We start from the raw sequence: 19,388 nt of genomic DNA on the forward strand, positions 1-19,388 counted from the left end.
CTCGTCTTTCTCCTTTCCGTCCTCCTTGGTTTCCTCTCTTTTTTTCTGTTTTATTTTTTCTGCTGTCTCCTCCCTTTGGTTCAGTCTTCTTCTGCTGCTTTTATAGGTCAGAGAAGGCTTTGTGCTGGTAACGGCTGGCTTGATAACGGTTTGCAGGGGGATGATAGCCGTTAAACACGCCCCTTGATGTCTCCATTGCTAACGTCTCCTTCCATTATCGTCACCGATTCACAGCTGTTCGAAGACCATTAATGGTGGAAACGGCGCCGTTTCAAAATTTCAAAATGAATATTTCTGATTTGGTCCTTGGATGTTTTTTACAATTTTGTAATCAAGCCCCCCAGAAAACTTATAATTAGACCCCTTGATTTTATCGCCTTTTCCGATTTAGTCCTTGGTTTTGGATTGTTTCAATTAGGTCCTTAATTGGCCACCAAACTTCAATAATTATACACTTAAACCCCTGATTTGACCAAATCAACTCTTCAAAATTATAATTGGACCCCATAACTTTAATTACTTCCAATAAAAGCCTAAATTGACTTAAAAAATTAATTTTCTTGCAATTAAACCCTTCATAAATTCAATTAAACCTTGAATAAAATTTAATTGAGTCCATAAACATCTTATTTTGGACTTTTATTTCTCAACTTGAATTTTCTTTATTAATAGGGCTCTCATCAGTAAAAAAATATAACGTCAAATTTCAATTCTTGTATTTTTGAACCTCCTCAACCAATTTCTAGTCATTTTATGGGTGTTCCAGCATCTTTTTCTCACTCATGTTATTTTTTTATATTTTTTTATTCCTTCCGAATATTTTTTTGTATTTTTTTATTTTTTGTATAGGAACCCAAAAATGGGTAACAATATTTATTTTACTGTAAATTGTACTATATGTTAAGCTATATTAATTGATCAAACAGAAACTATAGTCTTATAAATTGAATCAATATCAGAAAGAAAAAGAGAAAGAGAGAGATGTAGAGAGAAGCTAGAGAGAGAGCAGAACAAACTGATAGATTCACTTAATCAATTTGTAATTACACATAGTTATATATAAAGCTATAGATAACAAACTAACTAATTTCAGATAACTAACTAACTATTTACTATATTAAAATTATGACAAGTGTCACAATCTCAGGCATTATACTCTAACATTGTGGATAATCCACTACAGTGAAATACTGATTATTTTGAGACATATATACTGCTGCATGCAAATTGTGTACATATATCTCCTGCCACGCAGTTTTGCATGCAAAAACAACTCACCTACAATGTCAGAAACATGGAGGCAAGCGACCTGCAACACTATTCAAATATGGACACGCACATATACACATAGTAAAAGCTCAAACATCAATGTAAGAAACTAACTACCCAACGAATCCAGAAAAGCATAGTCATCAAATCTAGTTTAGCAGCTGATCTGGTTAAGAATATTCTAGGTAATTGGATCAAACTATAAGTTTGGATCAACTCGGTTCTATCAAAAAACCAAGGCTGCTTTTAATAAAAATTATTACAATTAACTTGATTGGATTTCATCCGAGTTTTACAGAATCGACTGGATTGTTAGTTTTTTTAAAATTATAGTCGAGATTTTATTGACTTCTGGCATATAAGATGATAGTTAAAGAAGTAGAAAAAAATAACAAAATGAAAGCATGGCTGCTGAAAAAAAAACAGAGAATTTTTTTTAACTGGGTTTTTAGTTAATCTTCCAAGTTATCAAAATTTAACTACCTCAATCTCTAATAAAATGTTTCAAAAAAGATCTCAAACTTGTCGAACTCCAAATCGACAAGCCACTAAATCAAGCCGCTTAGCAGTACCATGTTTTATAAATATTCATGGAAAAACCTACGTCTCTCTTCGTCTCAAGCCAGCCTGATGCACGCCATAAACGACAAAGATTTTAGAACAATGCGATTACATTATGCAACACGTACCCATAAAGAAAATATGTGTAAGCAAGAAAGGGAATTGCAGACATGCAAAAGAAAGGACAAAATTACATGCAGAAAGTATTAGCAAAAACTGAGCAAACCGAATTGCCACGTCCCAGATGCGAAACCCACAATCTTGCACATAAATACCAGCCCACTTAACCCTGAAATTCCACAACACCGTAGAAGAACTACAGTAAGCATGGGTTCTTGTTCTTTGTTATCTCTTACTCTTTGCTTTCTTGTTCTCTTCAATTGTTGCTTTGCACAAATAGAGCAAGTATCCTCACGACATGGCCGGCAACAGCAGGGGCAACGACGCTCTCAACATAGCGAATGTCAAATTGATAGGATCAATGCCCTCGAGCCTGCTCGAAAGATCAGATCAGAGGCTGGTGTCACTGAGATTTGGGACGAGAATGATGAGCAGTTTCAGTGCGCTGGAGTTGTAGTTATCCGTCATACCATTAACAACCGAGGCCTCTTGTTGCCTGCGTACTCCAATGCACCTAAGCTCATCTTTGTAGAACAAGGCATGCATGCAATCAATTATTTCTACTTAATATGATAAAATCTCCCATCTACACTAAACTAATATCTCTTTTTGGTGTCAATGTAGGTAGGGGCATTCACGGAGCTGTATTTCCTGGCTGTCCAGAGACGTTCCAATCATCAGGAAATTCTTCTCAAGATCGAAGAGAAAGCTCCGAAGACCAGCACCAGAAGGTTCGACAAGTAAGAGAGGGTGATGTAGTTGCATTGCCTTCGGGAGTTGCTGATTGGTTTTATAACAATGGTGATTCACCTCTCGTTCTTGTTCAACTTCTCGACACAAGCAATCCTGCCAACCAGCTTGATCAGGATTTCAGGGTAAGAATCATAAAAATTCAAGCGTGCGATGTCATAAAATAAGCAAATTAACAAGGATTACTTCGTAAGCAAACATTAATTTTCCTTTTCAGGAATTTTTCCTGGCTGGAAACCCACGACAAGAATCACAAAGCCAAAGAAGCTCATACCAGAGAGGCCAATATGAAGGTCAACATGGACGCCGATATGAAGACGAAAGTCGGAGAGAACAGCAAGAAAGATCTCGCAATGTCTTCAGCGGTTTCAACGAGCAAATCCTTGCAGAAGCTTTCAACATTGACACCAAACTAGCAAGAAGGATGCAGAACGAAAATGATAACAGAGGAATCATTGTCCGAACTCAGCATGAACTTCATGTGATCAGTCCACGACAGAGTCAAGAGGAGGAAGAAAGACAACAAGAATCCCGAAGGAGCACACGTCGTCGTCATGAGGACAACGGTGTGGAGGAAACTTTCTGCACAGCCAGGTTGAAGATCAACATAAATGATCCAGAAGATGCTGATGTGTTTAATCCACGTGCCGGACGCCTCACTACTGTCAACAGCCTCAATCTCCCCATCCTTCGACATGTCCAGCTTAGCGCTGAGAGAGGTGTCCTTTACCAAGTAAGAAAATCCATGCAACCTTCATTTATTTTATTTTTTTTCACATTACAGTACCTTTTCTTATTAAAAGAAAAATAACAAATCAAATTTATGGGAACTTGTACTGTAGAATGCTTTGATGTCACCATATTGGAACATCAATGCCCACAGCATAATGTACATCACAGGAGGAAATGGAAGGATTCAGATTGTTGGAGACAATGGACAGGCAGTATTTGATGGACAAGTTCGCAAGGGTCAAGTAGTAACAGCACCACAAAACTTTGCAGTGGTGATGAAGGCTGGAAGCCAAGGGCTCGAGTGGGTATCATTCAAGACTAATGACAATGCACAAATCAGTCAATTGGCAGGACGAGTCTCTACCATCCGGGCCTTGCCTGAAGAAGTGGTAGCAAACTCATTCCAGATCTCAAGGGAAGATGCCAGGAGGCTTAAGAACAACAGGGATGAAGTTGGTGTTCTTAGTGCGTCCCGTCAATCACAATATGGAAAGGGATTAAGATTGCATCTATGAAATTGCAAGAGGCTTTATGTATGAATCACTACGGAGAAAGAAATAAGACTTAGGGGCATAAAATGTGGTCTGGTTTTGTTCCTTGTACTATGCTCGTATTATGCAGAAAATAAAATGTTCTCTGTTTTTTTAGTCGGTTCTGCTTTTGTTTCTATGATTTTTCCTTTCCATTTGATTAAAACTAAAAGCTTTTCCATCTATGAGATTAATTCAGGTAAAGGAAAATAAATAAATATATAAAATGTTAAATATATGCCCTTATGTAAAGGAAATGGATAAAGTGCCAATTGATTTTGCTTATGTAAACCTTAATGATATAGTTTTGAAGTTTTTGTTTTTAAACATTTATTTGAGCTCAGATTAAAAAAATATAGACTTGATAAAATCTTGACAAAAATGGACAAATTGCAATTGATTTACGCATGCTTATTTTGAAATAAAAAATTTGCTTAATGATATAGTTTAGAAGTTTTTGTTTTTTACCATTTAGCCTTTAAATATACAAGAACTCAGATTAAAAAAAATTAAAGTATGAAGACTAGAATAAAAATCTTGACAAGAATATAAAGATTAAATTGGTATTGTCTCTTAGGCAGCATTTGCGCTTTGTCTTGATATAGAAAAAGATCAAGATAGTGGAGCATATCCTTAAAGGATCAAAATTATTTTAAAAAATAAATTTATTATATATCTATATTTTTATTTTTTCAACTAAACATATTAATGTATTTTCTATATTTATACTTTTTGTCTTAAAAACATTAATCAAATGCAATGAAAAATTAGGTGGTAACAAGTTACCATAGAATAAACACAGAAATGAAGAGCAAGTTTTTCAATATTTCTTAGCATGCATAATGAAATTTGTGTAATAATAATTAGAATTACCCGGCTTTACTCAATTTAATGAGTTTGATGGGATTAATTTAGGTTATTATTTATGCACTTTGCTTTGAAAGGAAATGGTCTAAGTGGAAGTTTAGTTCGAATATCCGGCTTATTTCGATCATTTATTTGGTACAATTGTGAATATGAAGTTGCCTTCAAGTTATATTGTTTATCCATACTAAAATTAGAAAAACAAATATATCCTTAATATGCGGGTCAAATATTTTTTCTTAATATAAAATAAAAATTATCAAGGTGTTGATAATTTTTTTCTAGTAAAAAAAATAAATTAAACCATGCATATAGGAGTTGACTCGATATAATTTGATTTATTTGGTGAGTTTAAGACAACTTAAATAACCAATAAAAATATAATTTGACTCACAAAAATTTAAGACGATATTTTAAAATAAATAAATTGAAATGACAACATATTGAATCGGCATGGATTAACTTGCTAAATCCATGCTTTGAGTCAAAAGACCATGATAACTTTATATAAAACAAATTAAAACAAATTATAAAAATATAATTCTCAATCAATGAAATAGTAAAGGATGGATTTTAAAAAAATCAATTTTTAAACAAATAAAGTCTAAGTATTAAGCCAAGACTAGGTATGGAGCTCTTGGGGTCGGGTCGAAACCATCTACAAGTCACTTGAGGGGCGAAACCATGACTGAATCTAAAAAGTTTGAGGGTCAGGTTGAGACTGGCATGGGGTAGTTAAGGGTTGGACCAAGATTGACATGCCTAGATTTCAAGAAAAGACTATATGATTAGGGACCAAGTCAATATTAAATATGAGGTGCATAATAAAATTCTAAAAATAAAAATAATAAATTGATATGTCGTTAATTTAGTTCAAAGATTTAGACATCAATTCCTATAAATTTGTTGATCATCGAAGTAAAATAAATATCATTTCACTCCAAGTAAAAATATTCGATGTCCTTTAAAGCTAAGAGGAATCAAGGAGATTATGAGTAAATTAATTAGATAAAGTTTTATAATCAATTTATTACTATCAAGCGAAGTTAATATTGAAAAACAATTTTAATTCACTCAGCAGTAGTCTTAGGAGAAAAGTCTATAAAAGTTATTATAAGTAACCGTTCAAAAGCTTGAACAATTTAACGTAACTTATTCCTCTCTAATAAATTAATGTGATAGTTGCAACAATCAAGTTAACTCATTTGCTTCTTATTCTAGTCCGTAACAACAATTTTCATTCATGGAATGTTAGAGACTTGATTTACACTTTTCTTAGATTCTAATGTCCACCGTCTTTATGTCATACTCCCGGTCGTAGTGGCATGCTCAATATTGTTGGAAATCTTTATATATGTACTTTAACTTTTATTCAATTCATATTCTTATTTTGAAATTATAACTCTATGAAAAACCTGTCACAAGAATTAATGTTCAAAAAAAAAAAAAAAAAAACTGAAATTCTTATATTATAGCAATTAATTTATAAAAATTTTTAGGAATGTCAAACTCATAAAAATAACTTTTAATAAGCTAAAAATAACATTAAGAAATATAATGTAAAAGGACTAATAAAAAAACACACACACACACACACACACATATATATATATATATATATATATATATATATATATATATATATATTGCACTTACTAATACCCATTAACCTTATTTTTTAAACACTTTTAAAATATAATACTAGACGTGTTTAAAAAATATTTATTTCATTAAATATCATTAACAATCCATATATACATATCAAAATCTCTTCTACTTTTTGAAAATAATATATATTATTGATTTATGTGCTTATTTTTTGTTAAATAACTTACATCATGTATTTAAAAAAATACATCAACCTGATTAGTAAAATTCTTGCTCAATTTAACAGAGGTTAAAGTTATCGATTGAAAAACTTGATCCAACTAGATTTTTTATGATATTGAATACTTGATGATAGTATGAAATTATTATCCCTATTCTTACATTATGTCCAAAAGGACCATAACGAGATTATGTTGCATAACAATATTACCTCTAATAAATACATAACAGATATATATATATATATATATATATAAAAGTGAGAATGAGTTACCCCACACATGTAAGTTTTTTTATTGAGCTTTAGCATCTGGGCTGAACATCACTTTGATGCCATGGTGCATAGCTAAAAGAGGCCCATTATATGTAGCTTTCTTCAATCCCTCGACGCTTTTGGTAAGTAAGAATATCAAACCATGTTTAGAGTGGCATCCAATAATTTAACTTTGAGGTGGAGATGGATTATATCATTATTTGACCAAGTATTGCTAAGTTTTTATTTTAGTAATGAATTAGAAAATAATATAAAATTATTATATTTAATAGCTTGATTATATAGTGGATAATTATTGAATTTTATAGCAAAGTATAGATTCCATCTATGAGATTTAAGTCAACCTTTGAATGAGATGTTCTTCTGTTAGCACTTAAATCTGAAATAATAGAGCAAATTGTAAAGCAATTCTCATTCAATAATATGCAGGCGAGGCTCGAGACTCCTTGCCTTTCATATAGTATTGTAGAGTTGTACATGTCAAGTACTTGCATCATTCTTTATCTGAATCTACTAAACACAACGAGGGCTATAAATTCTTTCTTTCTTTATCTCTGGAGCTCTTTGTGTTACCTTTGGCTACATCATTTTCTTCAGCTTAAACTTTGCTAACCGTTGGATTTACTTGGTGAAGAAAAATATGAAGAGGGATCGATGGAACTATTTTTTTCCCCTTTTCATGAACATGGATTCAACTTTCTCCTTATTTCTTTGTTTTTTTTTTTTTATCAATTCCTTTTTTGACACACTCCTTGTTGTATAATGGCGACTGAAGTGTAGATTAATCAATCGCCACCCTTCTTTTAGAAAAGGATATTACATGTAAAAATCCCCTTTCTCTAGCTTGTCCAATGGGGGAAAAAGCATGCAATGACTTCCTATCTACTTTGGAAGTTAATTAATGCCCTTGAAGGCAGGAGCCACTAGGGCTAGCATGGAAAGCAAGAACATAAATGTTAAACTAAAGACGGGCCCTTATTGATTTCCACTGGCACTACTTGTTTCAGCTCTGAGCGTTCTTTGTCAACTTCAGCTTTTAAACACTTCGCATCATTCATTTTCTCTTCTTTGCTTTTTCCCCATAAAACACTATAAAGACCTGCGACCAACATGAGCCCACCCAAAACACTACAGCACAAGAAGTGGACACAAGAAATTAAAAAAAAATGAAATAGTGATCATTAAATTTATACCTTTATAGCCCAAAATAAATAATTGAAAAATTAATGATATGGGTATATACAAGTCCCCCACTTATTCTCAATTAGATTCTCAGGCTATTTGTTTAATTCCTCAATTGGGACCTTAATTTATTAGAAAATCTCAATTTATTTCGTCATCTAAAAAGAGTAATTTTTTTTAAGAGAAATCATCAAGTTCTCTTCAAGAAAATTTATTTTGAATGCATAAATTTTAAAATCTAGACAAAATGAAAATGTTATATTAGTAGATATAGATGAGAGTACCCAATTGAGAATTTTCAATATATCAAGGATCTGATTGAGAAACAAAATTCAAATGGAAATCCAATTGAGAATAATATTAGCGTGTATAACTTGAAAGACTTATATAAGGTTTGAACAAATAATTAAAGTACCTTCCCAAAGTGATGATCTCGCATAGTAGAATAGCAGAAAAGAACATTGTAAAGACCAAATTGACTGGTGTAGACATGGCTAAAAACACTGGCCCTTTCTTCTCTATAATCCATGCTTGCAAGTAGAAAGTAACACCAGTCACCACAATTCCCTATCACAAATTGAAATTATCTGAATTAATATATAGGCATTTTCTACAACATGTTTGGATAATAATATTTGATTTTCAAATATTTTTTTCCTAAAAGGCTACATAAATTTTCTCTAAACAATAACATAAAGATCATCAATAAAGCGGGTGGGATTTAAGTTGTGTTTCACAAAAAATAGATAAGAGTTGATCGGATAAAAAAATCATTAAATTTTATTTTTACGATATTATTTTTGTTTTTTTTAAAATGAATTAATTTAAATTAATTTATCTAACTCATAACTCATAACTCGAGCATTGCCCCTGAGTCAATCTCTAAATTAGATTTAATAAATATGCCTTAATAACAACGTAATAATGGATCATAATATTCTATAAAATATGAAAAGTCATTTTGGCAACTAAATAATGTGAGGGAAAGAAGTATAAAGAATAGATAAGAGAACTTACACAGTAAGCCACAGCAAGAAGTCTAACATTCCAGCCCAGCTCCCACTCACGAGGATCTCTTTCAAAGCCAATGGCAATGGCAAATAATTGAATTGTGCTTAGAAAGCACTGAAGAGTTATGAGTAGAAGCTTTGATGGGTAATCTTTCAGAACCCGTCCCTGTCCCAAAACAGTAGCAACTTAGGTCATTATTACTAAAACCTTATTAATTTATTTTACAGTGTAATTGTGATTATTTTTTAAATAATTTTTTGTGCTAAAATACATGTCAATAATTTTTTTTAATTTTTAAAAATTATTTTTGACATCAGCAAATCAAAATGATTTGAAAACAATAAAAATATATTAATTTGAAATTAAAAAAAATTAAATTTTATTAAAAATATTTTTGAAACGCAAAAATAAACAGGGTCTAAAACGTTAATAAACAGAAATTCAAAGGGTGGTCTTGGTGTTAGAATTTATTGGGTTAGAATATAGTTTATTCAATTATAGAATCATAGACACATAGAAGAGGCTAGACTAGATAGAGCTACGTACCTGCAACACGAGCCACAAGCCCCATAAGATGTTGGACACGAACAAGAGGAAGCAACCCTTTATCCTGGTTTGGCTAGAAGGAGCATGACTTACAATTCCATGGCTGTTATGGCTCTCAAAGAGGTGATGAGGACACAAAAGATTAAAGTGAGGACCCTTGTATAAGGCAAGGGTTATTGCACCAGCAATACATGCTATTATCCCAACAATCTTCGCAATCCCTGAGACTGACCTCAATTTCAACACCTCCATTCTATAATCACAAACAAAACGTTTCAATTAATTTACAAATATATAAAATGGTAATTTATATTTTTTGTTAATTCTAAACTATAGTGTGTGTGTGTGTGTGTGTGTGTGTGTGTGTGTTAATGTATAAGGTTCCTTAAGGTCACCATAATTAATTACATGAATAATGATTCTTAAGAGATTACTTGAGTTTTAAAGGGAGGGAAAATGAGTACTAAAGCTATTTTTAGTGGTGGGCCATAGTATAAAAATCCTAGATTTAAAATGGATAAAAAGCAAAGTTAACGAGAATAGCTGATAAAGTTAACATATTAATGAAGATGAATTTTGATAATTAAAAAAATAAAGTTAAGATTTTGAATCAAATTTAAGAAACATTTGAATCAAATCACTTTATTAATTAATTATCGTTCAAATCACTAATTTATCAACAAACATTTGAATCAGATTCCACTGTATATATTCGTATGAAAAAGTGCTTATAATATCCATTAGTTTAATGAGTATATTGTACTAATTATTAGCCATTATTTATTTAATATATGTTCTAAGGTATTCCTACAGAATTTATACCCATCAAGTTTAGTGGTAGGGATAACGTCAAAAACTAAATTCGAATAAGACATAGCAATGAACTCGAACCAAATTGGGATGGTGTCATTTTAGATGCATGAGAATCATTGATGTGACTAGTCTAATAATTGTAATTTGAGGAAGCACTAGGAGATCATAAATCTTCCAAACACAAGAAAAATTCTGTATTTCCTAAGTAGAAGTATCTATGCGTGAAAATATATTCAATTTTAGTAGATGTATTTGGAAAAAAAAATTAATATTGTGTTAAACATCTCTAAACTAGAGCCTAACCCTTCATGCTTTTGCAATAACATCTCGAAACTACAAATACTTTAATGGGAGTTTGCCAATTACCTGAGTAGAAGTGCCAAGAAGAAAGTGACGACAGGAAGGCAGTTTGAAATTGCAGCAGCCAAAGTTGCAGATGCATAGACGATGCCGATACCAAATATATCCAAGCACAAACTAATCCTAAAATGGAAACCACAAAATTAAAGAACATTCTCAAACTCTATAGAGACTAATTAGTTGATCATAAACACTCAAAATGAATCTATTTTTTCTTAATTCTGTAGCCGGAAGAAAGTAAAGATCATGCACGTGTTCATGCTACATAGCATGAAGACAGTACATATATCCTAGAGAAGGAAGAATTAAAGTGGTTGTAAATTGAATTTGAACACATACCCAAATAGAGAGAGGAAGAAAATTTTGCAGAAGGTCACGAACGACAGGGTTGGTCTATTTTTCCTATAGAATTCAAGATAAAAGTAAGGGTCAGCTTAATTTCAACATTATGGTTAATTAATAAAGATCAAGAATCAGTTCATACAGGAGGGGGGGAAATGATAAACAGCATGAGGATTGAATTGAATTATACCATTCGAAATAGAAAGCAAAAGGGGCTAAGAAAAGAGTTGCTGCTGCCTGTCTATAGAAGACGAACACATAGTTGTTCATACCACCATTGAAAGCAGCCTTGGATAGCATGAACATACCACCGTAGATTGATTGCACTAAAAGCACAGCCAAATAAGGCTTCTTTTCACCCATTACTCAAATAAGATAGGTATATATGAGAACTACAAGTTTTTTTTCTCTAAGATTATGGTAGCTAGAACTTCAGTAATGTTTAAAGCTAGAAACAATAAATATATGGGAAAAGCTAGCTTACATGCTTGGTTATGATCAACAAGGTTTATATAAGTTCAACATTCAAAGGGCAATGATGAGAATATCCAATGAAAACTACCGGCGGACTGGCCTCTTCTATGGGGAAGTGTGTGGCCAAGATAGTAGCCTACTTTAGCTACTATAACAAGGGACCACCAAAAGGTTATCTTATAATGGTGTCTCTATTCACTACTCATGCAGTGATTGATTTTTCAATTGTAACCCTTTTTCCATGAGAGGGACTTTGGTGGTATATCCAACCATCATATTTAGTTTCTTATCATGTGAGTATATACGTTGCCAAAATGAAATTTTCAACCACCCTGCCTTTGTATTTTTTTTTTTCCAAGAGGCAAGGACTTCTCCTTTGTTTTGTTTTCACAGAAAATACAAAAATACCAAAGTTTTTGCAAATTTTTTTTTATTTTTAAATTTTTGGAAATAAAAATAGAAAACCCTTTTATTTATTTATTTCACATATAAAAAAAAAAAAAAAAAACAGCAACCACAACCATTAATATTGGATTTAAGGATTGGGTTTCAATACTAAAGAGTTAGTGAGTTTTAAATTTGAGGGACCATTATGATGGTAATAATATAATGAGGAACATAAACAAAGAAAAAACAGCAAACAAAACCTGAAGCATATACAAACATTGTCCTTAAAGATATGTCCTCCACATAATATCATCCCCGTGATTCAACATGTTCTTCCTCCAAAACAAGGGAGGCATAAACAACAAGATAAAAATCATAAAGAAAAACCCAACAATGTTTAAAATGTGCAAGAAAAGTGCATGGTATATATAAGTTATTAGTTTGTAACAGTTAAGGAGAAAAATAAATTAGAGAATTAAAGAGGAGTAGCTCTTATAAAAGTTTTAAAAGTACAACATTTATTAGGAAAATGTAGCTGTTATTGTCGTTGGGGTGATGTCGGGGCAGATGCGCTTTAAGATGTGAGCCTTTTGAGAGGTATGTTGTTGGGAAGGGAAATAGTATTGAGTTTAATCATAAAATTATGATTAAGTTTCAAAAGTTTCCACTTAATATTAAGATTACTAGGAAACCTATGATATGCGAGAGTTGAAAAAGGAATGATTGTGCAAGAGAAAGACACATCACCCCCAATGCACCTTATTTAAAGTAACCTGCATTGTTGTTTTTGTTTTTCTAAGTCAAGTTTCTATATATTGATCTTCTTCTAAGGTCTAAGACAGATCTTCATTAGTGATAGAGTTTTTACCTTATTAGGTGAAATCATAGTCATTCTAAAGTTTAAATTTTATCATCGTATTTATTTTTCACTTTGTATCTTTAATACCCGAGGGTGTATTCTATTGTATGGTTTTACACCCCTAAATATTAAAGTCTACATCTAAACTCTAATATAAAATGAATAAAATGATCGGTAAAGGGTTTTTGATATTTTCACTACATCCTAATGAATAATCATGAATTGGTTACAATATCTATTTTTTTTGTTTTTATTAAAACATGAGAAAGATGCAAAAAAATTTTCTTTTGTTTTTTATGAAAACATGCTTGGAAAATTTTTTAGGATTTGACTGTATGCATGAAAACCAAATATTATTTTTTGAAAGGGGAAATTAATTTAAAATTTTTTAGATTTGTTTGAATTTTTAGATTTTTTTAGAAAAACATTTCGAAGAAAACCGAGTATTTTAATACCAAATCTGTATCTTTCAGTTTATAAATATACAGCTTAATATTATATAAAATTGGTAGAAAAACGTGAGAAAATCATATTTTTTTAAATGAATTTTGGATATTTTCATTTTAAAAAAAATATTATATTATATTGTTCTTATTATATTTTTATTTAATATATGGGCTTGGCCCGACCCGTCAAATAGGGCCAGACCCAGTCGAATTGGGCTGACTAAACGCCCAACAAATTTGGGCTCCTTTTTTTCTTTTCTTTTTCTTACTTTATGTTGGACCTAGCCTAGCTTTTTGGGCAAGGCTGAAACAGGTTTAGCCTAATGGGTATGCCCCTGATTATTCCTTCTTTATAATTTTTTGTTGTACTTGTTTCGTTCTTCGTTCTCATGTATAACACAATAATTTATCCTCTCAATCTGTTATTTATGTCTTTCTTGGTTATAGTAAAGGTAAAAAGGGGTATCGTTATTTTGATCTAATAACTTAAATACTTTTTATGTCTTGTTATTTTATCTTTCTTGAGCATATACCTTTCTTTTATATTATATCCACTACTCATAACTTGACTACATCTAATCTTATTTGTATAGATCCTTTTTTTTTTTAAATTCTGATAGTTTATCATCTCAGGTTCCTAGTACCTCAAATACCCCTCATGTTCGACCAATTCGTACGGATCATTATACAGGTATTGACTCTTTACTCTCTACCATACCTGAAGCTTCATTCTCCTTTACATGCCCTCCAGCTCCATCTAAGATTATGGATCTACCTCTACGTTAATCCATATGCATTCGTAAGTCCATTAAGTTACCTTATTCTTGTTATTCTTCATTAGTTACTTCTTTTTTAGCTTATATTCGTTGTCTCTCTAAACCTTCTTCATGTAAAAAGGCACTTATTAATTCTCTTTGACAACAAGTTATGGATAAGAAACTTTCTACTTTGCATAAGATAGATACTTGGAATTTGGTTCATCTACCTCCTAGTAAGAGTGTTGTTAGTTGTCATTGGGTGTATAAGATCAAGACTAATTTTGATGGATTTATTGAGTGATACAAAGGTAGGTTAGTTGCAAAATGATACTTTCAATAGTATGGTATGGATTATGAGGAGATATGTGCCCCTGTTACAAAAATAACTACTATTCGTACTTTTATTACATTAGCTTTGGTTCGTTAATGACAAATCTCTCAACTTGATATTAAAAATATCTTCTTAAATGGAGATCTTCAAAAAAAAAAGTTTATATAGTACCCCCTCATAGTGTTTCGCATGACTTTAGGTATGTTTGTAAGCTCAAAAAAGTTTTATATGGTCTTAAACAAACACCTCATACTTGGTTTGAGAAATTTTCTATTGAGATCTCTTCTCTTTGATTTGTTTCTAGTTGTCATGATTTTACTTTTTTTGTTAAGTACACTAATGCATATTGTGCCATCTTATCTTTATATGTTGATGATATGATTATTACTAGTAATGACATTGATGTTATTTCAATTTTGAAGACAAGTTAACTAGACAGTTTGAAATAAAAGATTTGGGTTATCTATGACATTACCTGGGTATTGAGGTAACTTACTCACCCAAAGATTACCTTCTTTCTCAGTCAAAATATGTTACAGATATTCTTGAGCAGCCTAAACTTACTGATAATAAGACTGTAGATACTCTTACTAAGGTTAAAGCAATGTATTCTTCTTTTGATGGTTTACCTTTATCAGATACTACTTTATGTTGTACTATTGTTGGGAGCTAGCTTGGTATATCTCATTATTTCTCGCCTAGATATTGTATATGTTGTTAATGTTGTTAGTTATTTTGTTGCTTCTCCTATTAGCTATCATTCATTGGGCAGTTGTTCTTCATATTTTGTGATATCTTCGGGGCATAGTCTTTTAGAATCTTTTACTTTCATCCATCTCTTCCTTGGATCTACGTGCATACTCTTATGCTAATCATGGCAGTAATCCTACAGATCGCAAGTTTATTACTGGTTTCTATATCTTTTTAAGTGATTCTCTTATTTCTTGGAAGAGTAAGAAATAATATATTGTTTTTCAATATTCAACCGAAGCAGAATATCGTGCTATGATATCTCTACTACCAAAGAGATTTTTTGGTTACGTTGGTTACTTGCAGATATGAATGTATCCATTTCTCATCCTACTCGTATGTATTATGACAACTAAAATTCTATTCAGATTGCTCAGAACTCAGTTTTTCATGAACTAATTAAACACTTGAGATCAATTGTCATCTTACTCATTATCATCTTAAGCATGACACCATTACTTTGCTTTTTGTTTCTTCTTCTTTACAGATTATAAATTTCTTTATCAAGTCGTATTTTATTTCTCATTTTTGTTTTCTGGTTGGTAAATTATCGATGCTTATAGTTGCCGCATCGTAAGTTTGAGGGGAGATTTTAAGAAATATATTTTATTTTGTTTTCTTTATTAAGAGTAGAATAATATTTTTATTTTAATTTATATATAATCCATTTGTATGGAGGTTAGCATAATTTTTCTTAAGAATAAAGTGATTATGCAATATGAAATCCTACCCTTTTCCTTTTTTATTTTTTTTTTATTTTTCTTTGTTTAACAGCATGTTCATCAAGCTACATTATTTGTTTATGTAGTGTTCTAGTAATGTAGCTTTTCTTGGTTTGGTATATCTGCATATCCATAAATTTTGTAGATTCGTATTTGTTTTGTTTTCTCTCTCTTTTTTTAGTGTTTTAATGCAAATTATTGCCCATAAAAAAATGCGTAGACCATACATTAGAATTTAATAAATAAGATTTCATTGAGGTACTGAAAGGTTCCGCTTTACTTGATATAGATATGCATATTTTGTGGTACGTGATTGATAAAAGTAAAGGTTAACATTCCTGGTTCCCATTTTTCATCCGTTTATTTATTTGTATATGATTACTTTTTCAAAAGCATGATAATTATTATTTTTAATTATGTAATGGCCAGCAAACATTACATAAAGAGCTTTTTAGTGTTACTCAAAGAATATAAAGAATTCGATGATGCCTAGCTATTTCAAAGGCTTCAAGAACAAGAAACATCCTTCTAATATTAATTTAACCATCCAATTTCAGCCATTCTCATAAAATATGGAAAATTTTTAAATACCCATATCCCTATATATATATATATATATATATATATATATATATATATATATATATATATATATATATATTTTGTCACCTTGAATTTTACGGTTTAAAAGAGAGCATTTGGTTTCTAGATAGTTGAGATTTGAGTTAAATGTGTAGTTTTCATAGAAAGATTTCAAATTTCTAACATTATTTTGATTTTTTTGGAAACTGATAGAACATGGTAACGATCCAATAGCTACTTTAAAATGATAGAGATGATGAACGAGTGCATTCTTAACCATAAAATATCTGCATGTGCATATGGGTGAAAAATCATGTATGGTCCCTCTTCTTTATAATTATGTCAAATCAAGTCATGTACTTCAAATTAGGTCAAATCGTATTATTCTCTACTACAAGTAAATTAAGATCACACAAGAAATTTTATATTACAAAAAAGAGAAAGAAAAAAAAACCAGAGTAAAAATCATAAATAAATAAATAAAATTTTGAACTTTGATATGAATATTCAAAGTTTTTTTGTTTTTCTTTCATCTTTGTATACATTTCTTTCTTCATCGGAAAAGATATTTAGAATAATTAACTATTGATAATAGTTCCGGTGAAGTACTGTAAAATTTCTCGAGATCTCATACCCTATAATATACGACAATTTATTATCCGTTTAATTTGTAAATAATTGGATGAAAGGGACTTGAACCAACTTTAATTGAAAGTAAAATAGTTGATTTTGTCTAATTTAAAGCAAAGAGTAATTTTAAAATAAAGAAACCAGAAGCTGACACCGAAGGCTCATATACATATAATTAAATAAACGTGGCATCTACTCGATGACACCAACTATGAGATTCAACAACTTCAAGATAACTTCTGTTTTCTTTCCTTCTCATCGGAGGAGGAAAGAGGCTGAAATTTTTATAAGCTGATAGGTTCTTACAAAGCAAATTAGTTTTTATTCTTCCACTTAAGTTCATGCAGCATTAAGAATCATGTTTAATTTTCTCCTTCGATCTTCTTGTTTTTTTTTTTATTATTAACATAGGTGTTCAGGCCAGTTTGGACACATCTCAACTAATCTCATGGACTCTAAAATTAATAACTATATAAATCTTTAATAATTTTCCAATTCAGGTTCATGACTAGGCTAGGTCAATAGAAAAACAAAGACTTAAAAACGGATATTGTTTCAGTTTTTTTTTTAAGAATAAAATTCTAAATTGACTTGAATTGCCTTAATTCACCCGTGACTCTCGAGCTTTAAGCAAGATTAGCCACATAATACGTCTTTTTGTTAAAGCGAGAGCCTCTAGTAGTAAACAAGATTTGCATGTGGTCTGCCATGAATCTTCTTTGAAATGTCAAAAAAGTTTAATCACGTTTTGGTCGATATCTCTTCGTCACGAGATTCATGAAATTGACCTTATATATGTCTATGCATGCAAGTATCATCGTGATTTACCACATGCTAAATCAAGATATGGCATCATTTTCTCGTCTAAAGGACTGGTACCTACGGCTCCAGATCTAGTTTGAACGTCGTCAACATAATAAATCAAGTGAATGAGTTTTGTTCTTGATGATAAATGGAGATAGTACTATATATTTTCTTGAAAGAATGGTCAATCAAATATTCTTTTGAAAGAGAACATTGAGTAATTTCAAGGTATCGGAATGAATTCTGTATGAAAGAGTCACAAAAACAACAAATCAAATTGTCCTGCAATTCTAAATTTATTCTCTTACAATGAAGCATATATCCACTTATAAATTTGCAGCACGTCAAACATATGAAACAATAGTGTAGCATAGATTCCTATTGTAGCCATGCATGATAGGAAAACTAATGGTGGGCTTGACCCTAATAGATATATTTTAACTGGTCAGATTTTAGATTTGTTTTATCAAGATTATCAATTCAAGTCTTATAAATTTCAGGACTAGTGAAAGGTTTACATGGCCATTAACTTCAGAACTCGTGGGATTAATCAAGATGCATGCAAGCTGGCCGGACACCTGCGTTAATTGTTAGAGTACAGTGCACTTATCATCATTTTGTTAGTTAGTTAGCTCTTAGTTAGTTAGTTAGCAGAGTTAGTTACATGCAATTAAAGTTGTTACAGTTGCATGTGTGTGTGTGTGTGTGTGTGTAACTAAAGCAGATCAATAAGAATGGAATAATAGAAAACAAAGATTCCTTCATTTTCTCTCTTTCTTGTCTCTCACTCAATCTCTCTGCACATACAACAATAGATACATGTTTACATGGTATCAGAGCTTTTAGCTCACGCTTGATCATCCTTTTCTTAATGCTTCCGCATACTCTATGCTTCTTCTTCTTCGCATTCTGCTCCTTGGTTGATAATCTGATAACCTTTCAATGGTGACTGCCTCACAACTTCAACTTCTGCAATCTCCAATCACAACTCTCATTTCTTTTATTCTTACTTCGGTTAATGTCAAGTTGGATGATTCCAATTACCTCAATTGGAACTTTTAGATGCAACTCTTGCTTGAAAGCAATGACATTATGGGATATGTTGATGGATCAACTCACTGTCCACCTCAGCTCAACTCAACTGCATGTGAATCTGGCACCACTTCTTCTAAAAATGATGAATTCATAGTCTGGAAAATGCATGACAGAGCCATCATGCAATTGATCACTGCTACATTATCATTTATTGCTATGTCTTGCGCAATTGGCAGCACTAGCTCCAAGGATATGTGGAATCGACTAAAGCAACAATTTTCAACTGTATCCAGAACTAGTATTTTCCATATGAAATCAAATCTTCAAACAATCAAGAAAGGAGCAGATTCAGTTTCACAATATCTTCATCATATCAAGCTAGGGACTATCTCTCTGCTGCTGGTGTCTACTTTGCTGATGAAGATAGTC

At 31.5% G+C, this 19,388-nt stretch overlaps 2 protein-coding genes across 3 annotated transcripts; one reads left to right on the forward strand and one right to left on the reverse strand.

Moving 5' to 3' along the window:
* The first annotated feature begins 2,157 nt into the window (after positions 1-2,157).
* On the forward strand, positions 2,158-3,947 carry LOC118052580 (legumin B). The gene is made up of 4 exons (XM_035063575.1): positions 2,158-2,488; positions 2,575-2,825; positions 2,918-3,433; positions 3,543-3,947. Exons 1-4 carry the CDS (start codon positions 2,158-2,160, stop codon positions 3,945-3,947), a joined length of 1,503 nt encoding a protein of 500 aa, XP_034919466.1.
* A 3,761-nt stretch (positions 3,948-7,708) lies between these two features.
* Positions 7,709-11,650, reverse strand: LOC118052587 (WAT1-related protein At5g64700). 2 transcript variants are annotated; one of them, XM_035063580.2, is made up of 7 exons: positions 11,372-11,650; positions 11,179-11,241; positions 10,846-10,962; positions 9,667-9,919; positions 9,127-9,285; positions 8,525-8,676; positions 7,709-8,055 (listed from the first exon to the last, which is right to left on the reverse strand). In XM_035063580.2, the coding sequence occupies exons 1-7, from the start codon at positions 11,542-11,544 to the stop codon at positions 7,884-7,886; spliced, it is 1,089 nt and encodes a 362-aa protein (XP_034919471.1). In that variant the 5' UTR covers positions 11,545-11,650; the 3' UTR covers positions 7,709-7,883. The 2 variants fall into 2 exon arrangements, with proteins under 2 accessions (XP_034919471.1, XP_034919472.1); XM_035063581.2 differs by having other exon boundaries at positions 7,885-8,026.
* Between the last annotated feature and the right edge of the window lie 7,738 nt (positions 11,651-19,388).

The sequence above is a fragment of the Populus alba genome, chromosome 19, assembly GCF_005239225.2.
Source record: "Populus alba chromosome 19, ASM523922v2, whole genome shotgun sequence".
Taxonomy (NCBI): Eukaryota; Viridiplantae; Streptophyta; class Magnoliopsida; order Malpighiales; family Salicaceae; genus Populus; species Populus alba.